At 36.4% G+C, this 15,268-nt stretch overlaps 1 protein-coding gene across 1 annotated transcript in view; it reads right to left on the minus strand.

The window, feature by feature from the left end:
* RBM44 (RNA binding motif protein 44) overlaps positions 1–15,268 on the minus strand; it is a 40,366-nt gene that overhangs the window by 11,741 nt on the left and 13,357 nt on the right. Inside the window, exons 3-13 of the mRNA XM_004743707.2 lie at positions 12,623–14,232; positions 12,103–12,161; positions 10,751–10,927; positions 10,091–10,274; positions 9,979–10,001; positions 9,764–9,848; positions 7,949–8,063; positions 6,889–7,017; positions 4,418–4,497; positions 4,235–4,308; positions 1,747–2,035 (exon numbers count right to left, since the gene is read on the minus strand). Of these exons, the coding sequence (XP_004743764.1) occupies positions 1,747–2,035; positions 4,235–4,308; positions 4,418–4,497; positions 6,889–7,017; positions 7,949–8,063; positions 9,764–9,848; positions 9,979–10,001; positions 10,091–10,274; positions 10,751–10,927; positions 12,103–12,161; positions 12,623–14,232 (2,825 nt within the window). The remainder of the gene's footprint in view (positions 1–1,746; positions 2,036–4,234; positions 4,309–4,417; positions 4,498–6,888; positions 7,018–7,948; positions 8,064–9,763; positions 9,849–9,978; positions 10,002–10,090; positions 10,275–10,750; positions 10,928–12,102; positions 12,162–12,622; positions 14,233–15,268) is intronic.

The following is a 15,268-nucleotide window of genomic DNA, read 5'->3' on the forward strand; positions in this document are numbered from 1 at the left end:
ACTACTGGGTGTTTACCCCAAAGATACAGATGTAGTGAAAGGAAGGGTCATCTGTACCCCAATGTTTATAGCAGCAGTGGCCACAGTCGCCAAACTGTGGGAAGAACCAAGATGCCCTTCAACGGATGAATGCATAAGGAAGATGTGGTCCATACACACTATGGAGTATTATGCCTCCATCAGAAAGGACGAATACCCAACTTTTGTAGCAACATGGACGGGACTCGAAGAGATTATGCTGAGTGAAATAAGTCAAGCAGAGAAAGTCAATTATCATATGGTTTCACTTATTTGTGGAGCATAACAAATAGCATGGAGGACATGGGGAGATAGAGAGGAGAAGGGAGTTGGGGGAAATTGGAAGGGGAGGTGAACCATGAGAGACTATGGACTCTGAAAAACAATCTGAGGGTTTTGAAGGGGCGGGGGGTGGGAGGTCAGGGTACCAGATGGTGGGTATTATAGAGGGCACGGATTGCATGGAGCACTGGGTGTGGTACAAAAACAATGAATACTGTTATGCTGAAAATAAATTTAAAAAAATTAAACAAACAAACAGGGGAATCTTGCTATATTTGCAATGAAATGAATAGAGCTAGAGTATATTATGCTAAGTGAAATAAGACAGTTAGAGAAAGACACATCACATGATCTCACTCATATGTGGAATTTAAGAAAACAAATTAGCAAAGGGGGAAAAAAGGGAGAGAGACAAACTAAGAAACAGACTCTTAACAATAGAGAACAAAATGAGGGTTACCAGAAGGGAAGTGGGTGGGGGGAAGGGTTGAAGAAGATTTGGAGTTAAGGACTGCACTGGTTGTGAGGAATACCAGTTGATTTAAGAAGTGGTGAATTACCATATTGTACCCCTGAAACAATATACTCTATGTTAACTAACTGGAATTTAAATAAAAATCTCCAAGCAGCAAACAACCCAATAAAAATGGCCAAAATATGAACAGGAATGAAATGCTATATACACAGCAATATGGATCAATCTCCCAACACATTAAGCTAAGCTGTCAGGCTAACAATGTTATGTAATATTCATTCACATGACATTCTGGAAAAGGAAAATCATAAGGAGAGGAAACAGAGTAGAAGACTATGTTCTGGAATGAAGAAACTGTTCTGTATTGTGACTGGGGTGTGGTTACACGTCCATGTGTGGTTTCCTAAACTTGAAAATACCAAAAAGAGTGAATTTTATTCTATGTAAATCTTTAAAAAACCTGTGGAATTCCTATAGGACCCCAGGCACACTCCTGAAGAGTGGAGAGGTGAGGGTAAAAGGGGCAACTTCATTATTTTCCATGTAGTGTTTAAAACCCTGATGAGATAAAAATTGAGAGCATATATAATAAGATGACTATATTTTATGGTTTTAGTGATTATAAGCCAAGATTAACTGTGAGAAAGGGTGAAGAGAGAGCAATTAACTACTTACACAGGAATACTATCCAAGAATAGGGACAAAAAAGACTGCAAAGTACTGGGAAAGAGTCTGGTTAAAGAGAAACAGTCTATAGCCAGACCTACAAAGATCTACATTTCTCACCCCCCAAGAGCAACTGGAGTTATACAAAAACAGGTTAGGGTGGATCCATGGTTAAAAAGGATAGAGATTAATATTCTCATCCCCACTTCAAGCTCCCTGATTCTGGAGTTACTTGTTCTACCAAACTACTTACTGCAGTACGGCTTATACAAAGACCACCGAAAAGATCCATCAAGAAAACTAACCTTCTGTTCAAAAGGAAAAAACTCACTGTCTTGCTCAGATCCCAGCTGCCTTGGCCTAGTTCTGGGCAATCTTGAAATAGAGGAGACTGAGGTAATTTCTTTGTTGGTGTTTCTCTCCAAATTATTCCAAGTAACTTTATTTCCATTTTTGTAGGAAAGTGGTGATGTATATTCTCCAGGAGTTTTAACAAGCCGCACGTTTACTGATTTTCCATTTATTTCTATCCCATTCATTTCTTTCACAGCCATCTTTGCATCAATGTTTTTTTTAAAAACAAGGGATGCATATCTAACATATAAAAGCAGAAAACCAAAAGACTGTTAATGACTAAATTGCCTCAAACTCCACTTTGTAACTACTGGATATATACATACTTTTGCCCTTAAAAATAAGATAAAAAGGTTACTATACTTACCTTGGGATTAGGAAAAATAATTATTTAGAATAAATAAAAAAAAGAAATTAGGAGTGCCTGGTGGTTCAGTTGGTTAAGCATCTGCTTTTGGCTCAGGTCATGATCTTAGGGTCCTGGGACGGAGCCCTGCATGGGGTTCCCTGCTCAGTGAAGAGCCTGTTTCTCCTTCTTCCTCTGCCCCCACCCCACTCCAGTTCTCTCTCTCTAAAATCTCAAAAAAAAAAAAAAAAAAAAAAAAAAAAAAAAAAAAAAAAAAAAAAAAAAAAAAAGCAAATTAGGGGCGTCTGAGTTGCTCAGTTGGAGAAGCATCTGCCTTCAGCTCAGGTGATGATCCCAGAGCCCCGGGATCAAGCTGCAAGTTGTATCCCTGCTCAGTGGGAGGCCTGCCTGTACTCTCTCTGTCAAATAAGTAAATATAATCTTCAAAAAAAAAGAAAAAAAATGGGAAATAAAAGACAGCATTTCTTAGAAATTCTCTATTAATTTTATATTAAAATTTAATGTAAAACATTTGTAAAGTTGCTATTTGACAGAGTAACACAGATTAGCAGTCTTAGGACAATTGGTTATCACTAAAAAAGTTAAAATTAATCTCTATACACAAAACATAACCTTGAGGTGGATCAAAGGTTTAAACATGAAAGGCAAATTTTAAAAACATTTGGCAGAATAGATAAGATAATGTCCTTAGGACCTCATCACAGAAAAATAAGAGAACCAAAAAAAAGTTGGAGAATCTAACCAGAATTTTAACCATTTGATTGAGAAGAAAGTTAGGCAAGAGTCATTCTTCTGAAATCACCAGCCCTAGATGGGTTAACAGAAGGACATATACCAAATCTGGAAAGGAGTTGCTTTCAAAGGACAGAACTATGGATATATTGTTACAAGTTCCTCTATTTTTCTTTTAAAACATGTTTTCTAAATTTCCACACAGTATGTTATATACTCCAAGTAATAAATGTTTTTTTAAAAAAATGATTCAACAAATACTAAAAGAATATTTCACATCAAGTAATACTTCCAGGATTACAAACTACTTTAATGTAGTGGAGTGTATTAACAACACATCAACAGGTCAAATAAAAAGAGTACATCATCTTAAGTGACTCCATTTAAGACAAAATTTAACAACAATTTTTTTTTTTTTTTGAGAGAGCACAAGGGGGAAGGGGCAGAGCGAGAGGGAGAGAAGAGACTCTTCAGCAGGTTCCAAGCCCAGTACAGAGCCTAACACAGGCTTGATCTCAGAACCCTGAGATCATGACCTGAGTCGACATCAAGAGTTGGGTGCCCAACTGACTGAGACACCCAGGTACCCATATAGGATCCTTTCTTAATTGGTAAAGACTTCTTTATCTGAAATAAACAGCTATCCTTGTTAGAGATGAATAACTAAGGCCTTTCCACTAAGCTATCACCATTTTGTTTGATAATTTTGAATGTTCCTACAATGTCACAAAACAGAAAGTAGCATGATAAATATTGGAAATGACTATATGTAGGTAAGTTAAAAACATAAAAACATTAACCTAAAAGGTAATTAAAATTAAAAATAATCAAAGCACAATTTTCTGAGTGCCTATTATATACTGGGCTGCATTCCTATTGCTTTACTTATTAATAATTGTCTCATAGCAATGTGATGAAGGTGCTATTATTATCCTCATTTACAGATGAAGTGCCTGAGGTATGTAAAGGTTAAGTAACTTGCCCAAATTTATTCAGCAAGCTACTCATGCAACTAGGAACAGAACCCACGCCATAAGCCATCTAGCTACAGAGCCCACTCTCTTAACTAATGCACTCTACTGCCCCTGTGTGAAATGGTAATGAAATAGGATTAAGTACACAAAAATGAATAAGCCATTAATACCAAATTAAAAAGTATAATGGAAGATTTGATCGGGAACTACACCATTAGTGATGTAGCTGTCAACATGTCTCCCCCAACCAGGCTGGGAAAGCTCTGTAGAAATGGCCTGTGACTTAACCGCCACTGTGGCTGGTATCCACTCCTGGCACACAGCACATACCCAGTAAGTGTACCTTACTGAATTTGGAAAACCTACCTATAATTAGTAGAAGAATCATAAATTGAAATTTCAGAAACTTGGTATTTCTGGAAATGAGACCTTAAATCAGCCTAAAAGAAAAATAAAAGTTTGTGAAAGGTAGAAAAAATTTTTAAAAAATCAAAATATGAACAATTAATAGATTTTAAAATGAAACTCAGAAAATAAGTCCTGGAATACCTCAGATACTGAAGGGCAGAGACCACCAACATGTATCAAGTAACCTTTATCTTTTCGTAAAGTTTCAATATTCTTCATTTCTGCTTATAGAGAAACATAATATATGACCATTAATATTTCATATTTAAAAAGAAATGTAAAAACTTTTGTTATCACAAAGCTTATAAAGTTATTACTGAATATCAGCCCTAGTCTGAAGACCAAGAGTCTAGAGTGTAGTTTTAAGATTTTAGGGTAAAAAAGGTGTCTTTCATTTGTCTTTGGTTCAAAGAAGCACTATCGAGAAAGGGAGATATGCAGAGGACCCTAACTGCCCCCATGTCAATCCTGGCTAGGCCTTATGGATATTCCTGGGCTGGGGAAATATCACACCAACAGAACCTTGAAATCAGAAAAATATCAATAACAGGTCTATAACCTGTTAATGGTAATGGCACATTAGGAAAAAAAGGGGGAGTTCAAACTACTTGATTTACACAGCACGTTTTGGGAACCACAAATATTAAGATTACAGATACAGATTTTTCCATTCTCAGTATGCATTTTCATGGTTTCCATTTTGAAGAGAACTTGGTCTGAAATCAAAAAGGATCCACTGAATTGAGATTCTTTTATTTCCTGTCAAAACCAATACCTGGCACATAGGTAATACACAATAAATATTTGTTGAATGAATTCTTCGAGTAGTTTTGTTTAATTTTTATATAATAATGGGATAGTTGTAAGTTTTATATTTTTCACTCACTAGTAATAGCCTAACACCTTCTGAGTGCCCCTCCCACTGCAGGTAGGATGCCCAGCACTTCACCCACAACCTAGCAATTGTTATCATTTCCATTTTCCAGAGGCGGCTGCTGAGGTCTTCAGGTTACAAATCTAGTTAAGTGGTGGTGCTGCAATGTAGGCAGATTTTTTCATCCCTAGGCAATAATAGCCCAACCTTCTTCATTAACTTACTTCCTTTAGCTTGCTTGATCTCTTTGGTTTATCATATATAGTTGTAAAGAAGAGAGTGAAACTATTTATCTGTATACTTCTATCCACACTGAAGTGTGGAGGGAGCAAGAAGCTACAGTGAATAAGCATTAGGACACATATATTTGACTCATCCCCTTCACCTTGCACTAGTTCGATACAATAGGATGACTAACTACCCCATGGGCAGAACACTATACTTGACCCTGGAGACAGATAGTGAACAAACTATAAAAAAAACTGAGCTAATATGTGATGTGGGAAGGCAGTTTATAGATCAGGTAAGATAAGTACATAGTATGTGGTAAGTGATATGGACAAAATTAATGAAAGGTTGGGGTGCCTGGGTGGCTCAGTGAGTTAAGCCTCTGCCTTTGGCTCAGGTCACGGTCTCAGGGTCCTGGGATGGGGCCTCACATCGGGCTCCCTGCTCAGCGGGAAGCCTGCTTCCCCCTCTCTCTCTGCCTGCCTCTCTGTCTGTGATCTCTCTCTCTGTGTCAAATAAATAATATCTTAAAATAAAATAATGAAAGGAAAAAAAGTAGTTAGAATAAAGCTAGATGATAAAATGTCATTTATTTTAAACTGTATATGTGTATTAAATACATGCATAAAATGCATAAATGAATGGTAAAGAATATTCATAGAGGTTACTGCAGATTGAAGAACCTTCAGGTAATTTAAATTTTCTTATATTTTGTTTAAAATATTTTTTTAAAAATATTTTACTTATTTAACAGAGAGCGTGAGAGAGAACGAGCGAGTGCACAAGCACGGGGAGCGGCAGAGGGAGAGGGAGAAGCAGGCTCCCTACTAAGCAGGGAGCCTGGTGGGGGGCTCAGTCCCAGGACCCTGGGATCACGACCTAAACCGAAGGCAGATGCTTTACCGACTGAGCCACCCAGGCACCCATTAAAAATCTTTATTTATAGAAGCATTATTTATAGAAGCAAAAAAGCCCCCCAAAACCATTATTATTATATAAAATAAAAATCCATGGGAGCATATAGAAATAAAATAAAGGAAGGTAGCATATATTTAGAAATGACAGAAGGGGAATGATCACAGAAACTAGAGGAAATTCCAACTATTATAAGCAATTGAAGACTATCAAAAGATGAAAACATTAATAATTTGATCTATTTCAGTAAAGTAAGGGAAAGAAAACCATTTCAATCCCTCATGCCAGTCTGACAGATCTGCTGAGGGTTCAGTGGAAGAGAGTGTCCGGGAGGAGTAGTGGTGTTGCCCCAGAATGGCAGAAAGGACTCGGACCTCTACTGCTAACTAAATCTGGGATTTACGTTTTTAGCAGTTTTCTGAAAGAAAGGAACATTATAAACTGATATACTTTCTAGAAAAACTGACCTCTAAATGTCCAATTTCTCATTTTTTATAATTATAAAGGAAAGCCAGAAACAAAATATTAAAACAGTTTAGTTCTCAGAATTACAAAATGAGCTACAGTAGTATTTCTTAGTAAATTAAGAGCCAACCTTGTGGAAACTTGGGATCCCCTTTGTCTTTTTCTATTTGATTTTCTTGAATTCCTGACAAGTCAACTCCTGTCAGGTTTTCTTTAGCATCAAACCAGTCTTCACTTAATTCTCGATAATTTCTGCAGTCTGAGAAATTAAATGGAAGCAGCTATGAATTATGTACAATGTTAAACTCTGATAAATTATTAAAAAGCTTCTCAGAATAAGTCAGCATGAGGATAATTACTAGTTTTATGTAAAAATAAGTATCAGCAAAGTATAAACCAAGCATAAAGAATTCCTTGAGAGGGCCCCTGGGTGGCTCAGTGGGTTAAGCCGCTGCCTTCGGCTCGGGTCATGATCTCAGGATCCTGGGATCGAGCCCCACATCGGGCTCTCTGCTCAGCAGGGAGCTTGCTTCCTTTCCTCTCTCTCTCTGCCTGCCTCTCTGCCTACTTGTGATCTCCGTCTGTCAAATAAATAAATAAAACCTTTAAAAAAAAAAAAAAGAATTCCTTGAGAAAGGTTTTTTGCTAGTCACTGAAAAATACTATTCTGAGTGATCTGCTCCCCAGTTTTCTTTTAATTAACACTGATTCTTAGCTTACTAAAAGCCTTATGTTTCTGATTTTTAAAGTATCCTTTATTGACGAAGAGACACATTTTTATACACAGAATAATAGTAAAACTCTTTAAAAAGGAATTAATCAGTACTGCAGCTCTATTTCATTAAAAATTTAATTAATGATCTTTCTGGAATGATTGTAATCTCTTCTCATAGAAGACAAAAACAAAAAAAGTACAATTTACAGATATAAACTGGACAGAAGAAATAATTTTCAGATTGGAAAATACGAACCAGAAGAAAAAAATCTGTATTATTATTTGATTTTTCAAATATATTAAGTAACCTTACAGATGCTAAGTAGATGGAATAAGAACATACTTAATGTTCATAATTGGAATGATGCCATTCAGTCAATCCAAAATGTTGATTTTGATTTAATGAGTGGGTACTAGGAGTATTTTAAACCTTGCAATTTGTTTTTGGGCAATGTGCAGAACTCTTTACACTGACCTTTGTCATCAAGTTTCAGCTGACTAAAGTCTACATCGATGTCACCATTTTTCAAACCATCTTCCTTGGGTAGTGCATCCTGTTTAGGATGACTACTGTCTGACAGGAAAGACATCTGAGGATTAAAATAATAAAAACAAAAATAAATATGGACTAGCGGTTACTGCACTGATGTTCTGTGGCAGGTACTCTTCACTAGCATCATTCAGTCCTCACAACAATGAAGGCAAACAGAACAAAATCATTTTCTGTAAGTGAGCAAACTGAAAGTAACTTGCTGCTTTATGTTGGTCACACTTAATAAGAGTTTTAACTCAGCCTGTGCATAGGGACAGCCAACACTACCATTATTTAGCAAAGTGTGGCACGCGTACACACAAGAAGTACTTGAAATGATTTTCAGAAGTGTTCATATAAGGACTTTTCACATTAACAGTAATATATTTAATATGTACTTATAGGATCCTTTTATTTATAAAAAGTGGCATTTCTTTCCCATATTTAATAGTTACTTTTTACCCATAAATTTATTTAAAAAGGAGAATTATGTAGGGGCTCCTGGATGGCTCAATAGGTTGAGTGTCCGCCTCTTGATTTCTGCTGAGGTCATGATCACAGGGTCATGGGATGGAGCCTGCTTGGAGCCTGGTCAGCAGGGAGTCTGCTTAAGATTCTCTTTCTCCCTCCCCCCGCCCATCCTCTACTTGTGTGTGTTCTCTCTGAAATAGATGAATAATCTTTAAAAAAAAAAAAAAAGGTGGGGAGAATCATTTAAAGAAAAATATGAAGCAAGTGATGTTATAGGTAATACATGGCTATGGAAAATTGTGAAGATGGTACAGGAGTAGCTGAAATTTAGCAACTATCCTGTCACTATATTGCTTTTCACACATAACCTGTTAATTTAATGAGATAGGTATTAAAATTTCATCCTAACTTATAATAGGTATCGTCTTGTAGCCCAACTAAGATTATATATCTGCATCTTATTAAATATTTGTGGAGAACTGAGGGTTTTTTTGATCAAGTAGAATGATGGAATACATAATTTGCTAAAGTAATTTACTTTTAATCATTTGTTAATAGAAAAGTATATAACTCAAGAAACTAACTTTTGGTTTAATGCATCTTATTATTCAAGACTACCCAAATAGTATAACCTCAGGTTTAAGACCAAAATCTGAAAACAGCAACAAGGTTCAGCTTTTTCATGGCACTGCCTCACTTCATAAGGAATAAAGCCTGTGCTTCTATCCCACTTCACCCTCTGCAGAGTGCTCTTACACTGATTGTCACTGGAAACAGTGACAATACAATACAAATACAATACCTTAGAGGGACAAGAAAGTTCAAGAACACCTACAACAGGCATTTAAAAACTAATTTTGTCATTTCAGTAAAGAAGGAATTAAACTTTTGCCTTGTCTAAACAATTTATTAGTTTTAAGCAATGTACCAGCATGTCAGTGGCCAAAAGTCATGGTTGCCTTAGACAGTTCAAGTTTATACCAGCTGTCGTGGTGAGTCATTAATATCACTCACTGCCTTTCATCCTCAGCAGTCTCCTGGTTTGATGGCCACCCTAATGAACAGATACCACTGACATCTGTTTGATAAGGGCATTGTTCCTTCTAATCAGTTATATCCCTCAAGTGGTACTACACAAAGATAGCTGACTGAAAAAAAAGATGTGAGAGCTTCTGAAAATTATGGTTTACTTTGCTTAAGCCAGAAAATTACAGATTTACATTAATGAGCTACTTTTTAAAAAAATCTCACTTGCATTAATGAGCTACTTTTTAAAAAAAATCTCACTTGAGAGAGTGTCTTTTTTAGGCCTGAAGAGACGTCAACATCACGTGTTCTTTGATTATCTAGTTCAGGATCTGGTCCTGAAAAGCTAAACAGACAAACATTTTATTAAACAGCTCATCAATGTTCTGAAAAGGATCAACAGAAAACTTAAAGTTAACCAAATTAAGCAATTTTTAAGATCTAATGAATTTATATTAGATGAAACCATAACTTACACATGTGATTCTTCTTTCATCAGCTAGAAAGAAAAAAAGGAAGAAAAGTTTTTTAGTTTAAAAATGTATTCTGTGCAAACAGAATAAAGTTTTAATTATAAAACATACATACCGTGGAAGCAAACGTAGACAAGGTTGATAACAATTTTGATTCCATAGCCAGAGGAGGCAGCTCTTCCAGAGGCATGCCCTTGTTTATTTTTTCTTTCAAGCTTTCATATCTAACCTTTAAGTCTCCCAAAACAGACAGTAGTGCTGATCCTAATTCCTTCTTAGTAGAATCACTTGATAAATTTCTGTTCAAAAGTCAAATTTACAAAACTCCTTAGACACAAGTCATCCATTTAACACTATTATATTATACACTGAGTTCTAACTCTATCAGATTTAAATATAAATATTTAAATATTTAAATATTTAGTAAAAGAAAACCAAAGATGTTTTTCTAGGAGCAGCAGAAGCAGCCCTCAGTATATAAGCCAGAAAGAATATGGCAGGATGTCATACAAACTCTGCTGCTGACTTAATCATACTTGGATTTTATAAACATCCAATCTGTCTTTTCACTGGATTCACCATCTTGACATACCCTGCTGCCTCTGCATGAAATTAAAATGACTTTTTAAAGTCCATTAACCCTAGACCACTTAACAAACCCAATTACAGTCTATCCCTCACTTTGCCTTTCAAAAATAAAAATTAAAGAAAATTTTGTTATAAATGTAAAGCTTATAATAACATTCTAAGATACAGATTTAAAGTTAACAATCACCTATTTACCCCTGCCCCATTCTCCACTACAAGTTTGTAAATATCAGTGCAGTGGCGGTGGCACATCTGATAGTGAACATTTAAAAGGTGCAACTCTGCTTTGATGGCTCTCTGCATGATTTTCTGACAGCACTTCGATGGCAAACTCTTCGTCGGCTCTTTAGAATGCTGACATTCCCTTTAAAATAAAAGACTGGATTAGGTAAGATTCCAAATATTTTTCTCTGTTAATGACATGCCTCTCAAAGAGATTTTAAATTTCTTACTATTTTCTGTCAAGTTTAAATCAATTTCTACTAAGACGGAAAGACTGTAGGAAACATTACATCTTCAGAAAATAAGGATGTCAAATCCAAGTAAATATATTCTTTCTAGAAATCAAGAAAGTAAGAAAGTTTCCAATTTATACTTTCTTTTACCAAAAAAGGATTCTGAAGTACAGAATCAATTTTATTGATCCATAATCAATAGATTTTCAACCTAAATCAAGCTTCGGCCAACATTTTTAAAGATTTTATTTATTTTCTTGTCAGAGAGAGAGAGAGCACAGGCAGGCAGAGTGGCAGGCAGAGGCAGAGGGAGAAGCAGGCTCCCTGCTGAGCAAGAAGCCCGATGTGGGACTCCATCCCAGGATGCTGGGATCATGACCTGAGCCAAAGGCAACTGCTCAACTGACTGAGACACCCAGGTGTCGTTGGCCAACATTTTTTAAAGTTATAAGCATTCTGGATGGACATGGTTCTTAAATGTATTGTCTTGCTTCCTTTTTTAAAGGTTTTATTTATTTATTTGAGACAGAGCAAGTAAGCACCGGATTAAACTCATTAGGAGAATGAAGAATGAGTGAAGGAAAAAGTAAATGAACGCAGAGCATGAAAACTAATTTGACTTCTCAGAAACCTGCCCTTTCTTCTCCAAATCCCCACCCCAGATTCTCCATGGATGCAGAGTAAATTACACAATGAATTAAAATCAAGATTAAAATACTCCAGTGAAAGCAGCCATTTACTTCTTCAAATATGTAAGTTTTCCATAGGTGCTACTTTGTGTTGGTCTACAGGGGGATCGAATTGAGGAAAATGGAATAATTAAATCAGTATAGATTTGGGTTGAATAAATAAAGAAGCCATGAGTTTCTGAAGGAATTATTGAGATATAATCTTAATAAGTGAAAAGCTTTAAAGTTATACATTATTTTAATATTTATTTGTTTGAAGGCAAATGGCTGAAGCAGATGATCTCTTAAAGTCCCATTTGGCTATTATTCCATATGGTTAAATACTCTACCAAAAAAGCAAATTACTGTTTTTATTTTTCCCCATGTGTATCTATAGGTTTATACACCTGATTCACCTTTCAGGATCTTTCTTCAAGTCTGTGATAGCAGACGCTTTTCTTAATTCCAGGGGATCCTGGAAAACATGATTTAAAATGAAATTAGAAAATAGATGACAAACACAGATAATTTCTTTTTTGTTTTTCTTTTTGAAAGTTTATTTACTTATTTGATAGAGACAAGTAGGCAGAGAGGCAGGCAAAGAGAGAGGGAAGCAGACTCCCTGCTGACCAGAGAGCCCAATGCAGGGCTCGATCCCAGGACCCTGAGATCATGACCTGCACTGAAGGCAGAGGCTTAACCCACTGAGCCATCCAGGCACCCCTAAAATCCAATTTCTAATTGACTTGGTGGCAATAGCTGCCACCCAAATGGACACAGTTCAGTAGCAATCTATTCACCTTTTCCCTCATCCAGCAGCCCCTCATGAAAGCATTAGGAACCCCGGTTATAATTCAACAAACCATTTATTTTATCATACACAGCCTCTCTATATAAGGTCAAATAAAATTTTATTATTAATCTTATTGGCTTTACCTGATTTAGGAAATTTTCATTAGATTTTGAACTGTCAACTGAGAGAGATTTTTCCAGTGATCCTTTTGTCACAGCCCCTGGCGCACTGTCATCATCCTGACTGCATGACCAATCTGTGTTACAAGCCACACTTCTCTGTTTCTCACTGGGCCATTCACCAGGCCGTTTTTTGTTCATCATTGTTATCTCTGTATTGCTTGATGTAGATGCTACGGAAGATCTTACATTTGTTGCCCTGCTGGTTGTGAAACAAGCCCTAAAATCAGTGCTAACATCCACTGTCTGATTAACTGTGACTGGCTTGTTTGCTCCATCAGTCACTAATTTGGGACATGCTCCTTCTATATTGTGAAAGCAAGTTTTATTTGTGGTACTGCCATTAGTAACCATCAGGGAGTTATCTTCTACTGCCTGATTATCTTTGACTGCAGTCCTTGGGAGAGTAACAGAAAAATCTAAGGCTGGATTAGGGCTATTTTGTAGGCTTTTATAATGTGAATATCCACAGGCAGAAATTACTGAATCATCAAAAATAGAGGTCCAGGATGTTTGACAATCTTTACAGGGCTGGAGTAACATCTGTAAAGATTTGTCTTGTAATGTGCGAGGATTTTCAAGGTAGTGTGACTTTTTGTTCTCAACAATTGCATTCCCACAAAAATCTTTACTTTCAATTATTTGACATTTCATTTTGCCAGTATACATTTCAGTTTTTAATGCTTTTTGAGGATTCAAAAAACCACTCTTAGATTGAGATTCCTGGTTCTCAAGCGGACTACTCCCTAGTACAATTTCATCAAAGACTGTGTGGTACATCAAACTCGTCTCTTGTTCCTTACGCATTTCATGCTTTGGTTCATGATATTCTCTTAACACAATGGAATTCTGAAACTTGGAGACATGAGGTGCATCTTCTTGTCCATAAACTTCAATTGAATCTAGAGAGATGCTACAATTACTTTCCAATTTAACATGATTACCTTCTAGATTACTAGCACATTCAACTTCATAACCTGAATTTCTCAATCCGACAATTTCCAGATTAGGTATGTTCAATGTTTTCTTTTGGTCAAATGATAAAGAAGTACTTATGTATTCTTGCTCTTCTGCACTGTGATATTCCTGCTGTGAGTCTTCATCTATATCATGTTTTTGTGTATCTTCAGCAGTTTCTTTATAATCATCATCTGAAATCTTACAGGTTCTTTCAGAGCCAACAATCTTACTATCTTGATATTCCAAAATATCAAAAAATACCCCTTCTCTTTTCTGCATTTCAGAATCTAATTCTGAATTTAAATGAATGAGATTTTCATTCTTCAGTTTTGACTCTGAATAATGTACAGAGTATGTTTCATTCAAGAAAGCACAGTCAATACTGTCCTCAAATTTGCCAGACTGAGAGAGATTGCTCTCCCTGTTAGGATCTGGACTCCCGGTACAAGACAGCTCCAATAAATCCATTCGGTCAGTACTGTTGACTTCTTTGTCATTAGCTCTTTGTTCTATTGCCAAGGAATCCCAGTCATCATCAAGAAAAGCCAATTTAGCTTTGCTACAACCATTGGAAGATAATAACAAATCTTCTTTCTTAGGATTAGAAGGCACATCTGATTTAAAAGAGAAAAAAAAAAGAAGAAAATATTGGCATCACTAACATTACACTAGAAGCTAAACACTAGAAAAGACCTTAGATATGATCTGATTAAAGCTCTTCCCAATATATGAATACTTTTTACATTACCCTTGACAAATAACCCTTATGTTTTCTGCTATGGACTAAATTTTGTCCCCCTCAAAATTTGTATGCCTGTCGAAGCCTTAACTTCCAGTATGACAATAATTGGTGATGGGGCCTCTGGAAGGTAATCAGGGCTAGATAATCTCATGAGGATGGGTCCTTCAGGATGAGGTGAGTGCCACAAGATGGGATAAATGCCAGAGAGCTTGCTATTTCCTTCTACCATGTGAGGACACTGTAGGAAGGGAGCCTCCACAAGCTAGGAAGAGAGCCCTTACCAGAACATGACCATGCTGTACCCTAATTTGGACTTCTAGACTCCAGAACTGTGAAAAAACAAATATATGTTGTCTAAGCCACTCAGTCTATGGTATTTTTTTATGGTAGCCCCAGTTGGCTAAGATAATAGCCAAGATTCTTCTTGAATTCTTTCAATGGCTAGGTGTTTGCTATTTATCTTTGTTTTATTTTTTTTATTTTTTAAAGGTTTTATTTATTTGAGAGAGAAAGAAAGAGAGATAGAGCATGAGGGGGGGGGGTCAGAGGGAGAAGCAGACTCCCTGCTTAGCAGGGAGCCCAGTGCAGGACTGGATCCCAGGAATCCAGGATCATGACCCGAGCCAAAGGCAGTTGCTAACCAACTGAGCCACCCAGGAGCCCCTGCTGCTCTGTATGTAATCTTTGAATGCCTCCTAATGACAGCCTTAGGCTTTACAGAAATAAAGAAAAAGAGACATTGGCATTGCACCCAAACACGGTTTTCCTCAGGGTCACAGGTAAGAAAAAGGACACTTACATGTAATACAGTGACAGAGTTGTGTTAATGAGCAGGGAAATGCTCTAGAAAAAAGAAGTAAACTTCAGAGGAAATTTACATTTAAAAAGTGTTTTGAAACAAAATAGTT

The sequence above is a fragment of the Mustela putorius genome, unplaced genomic scaffold (genome assembly GCF_011764305.1).
Source record: "Mustela putorius furo isolate JIRA1106 unplaced genomic scaffold, ASM1176430v1.1 tig00003869_pilon_pilon_pilon, whole genome shotgun sequence".
Lineage (NCBI taxonomy): Eukaryota > Metazoa > Chordata > Mammalia > Carnivora > Mustelidae > Mustela > Mustela putorius.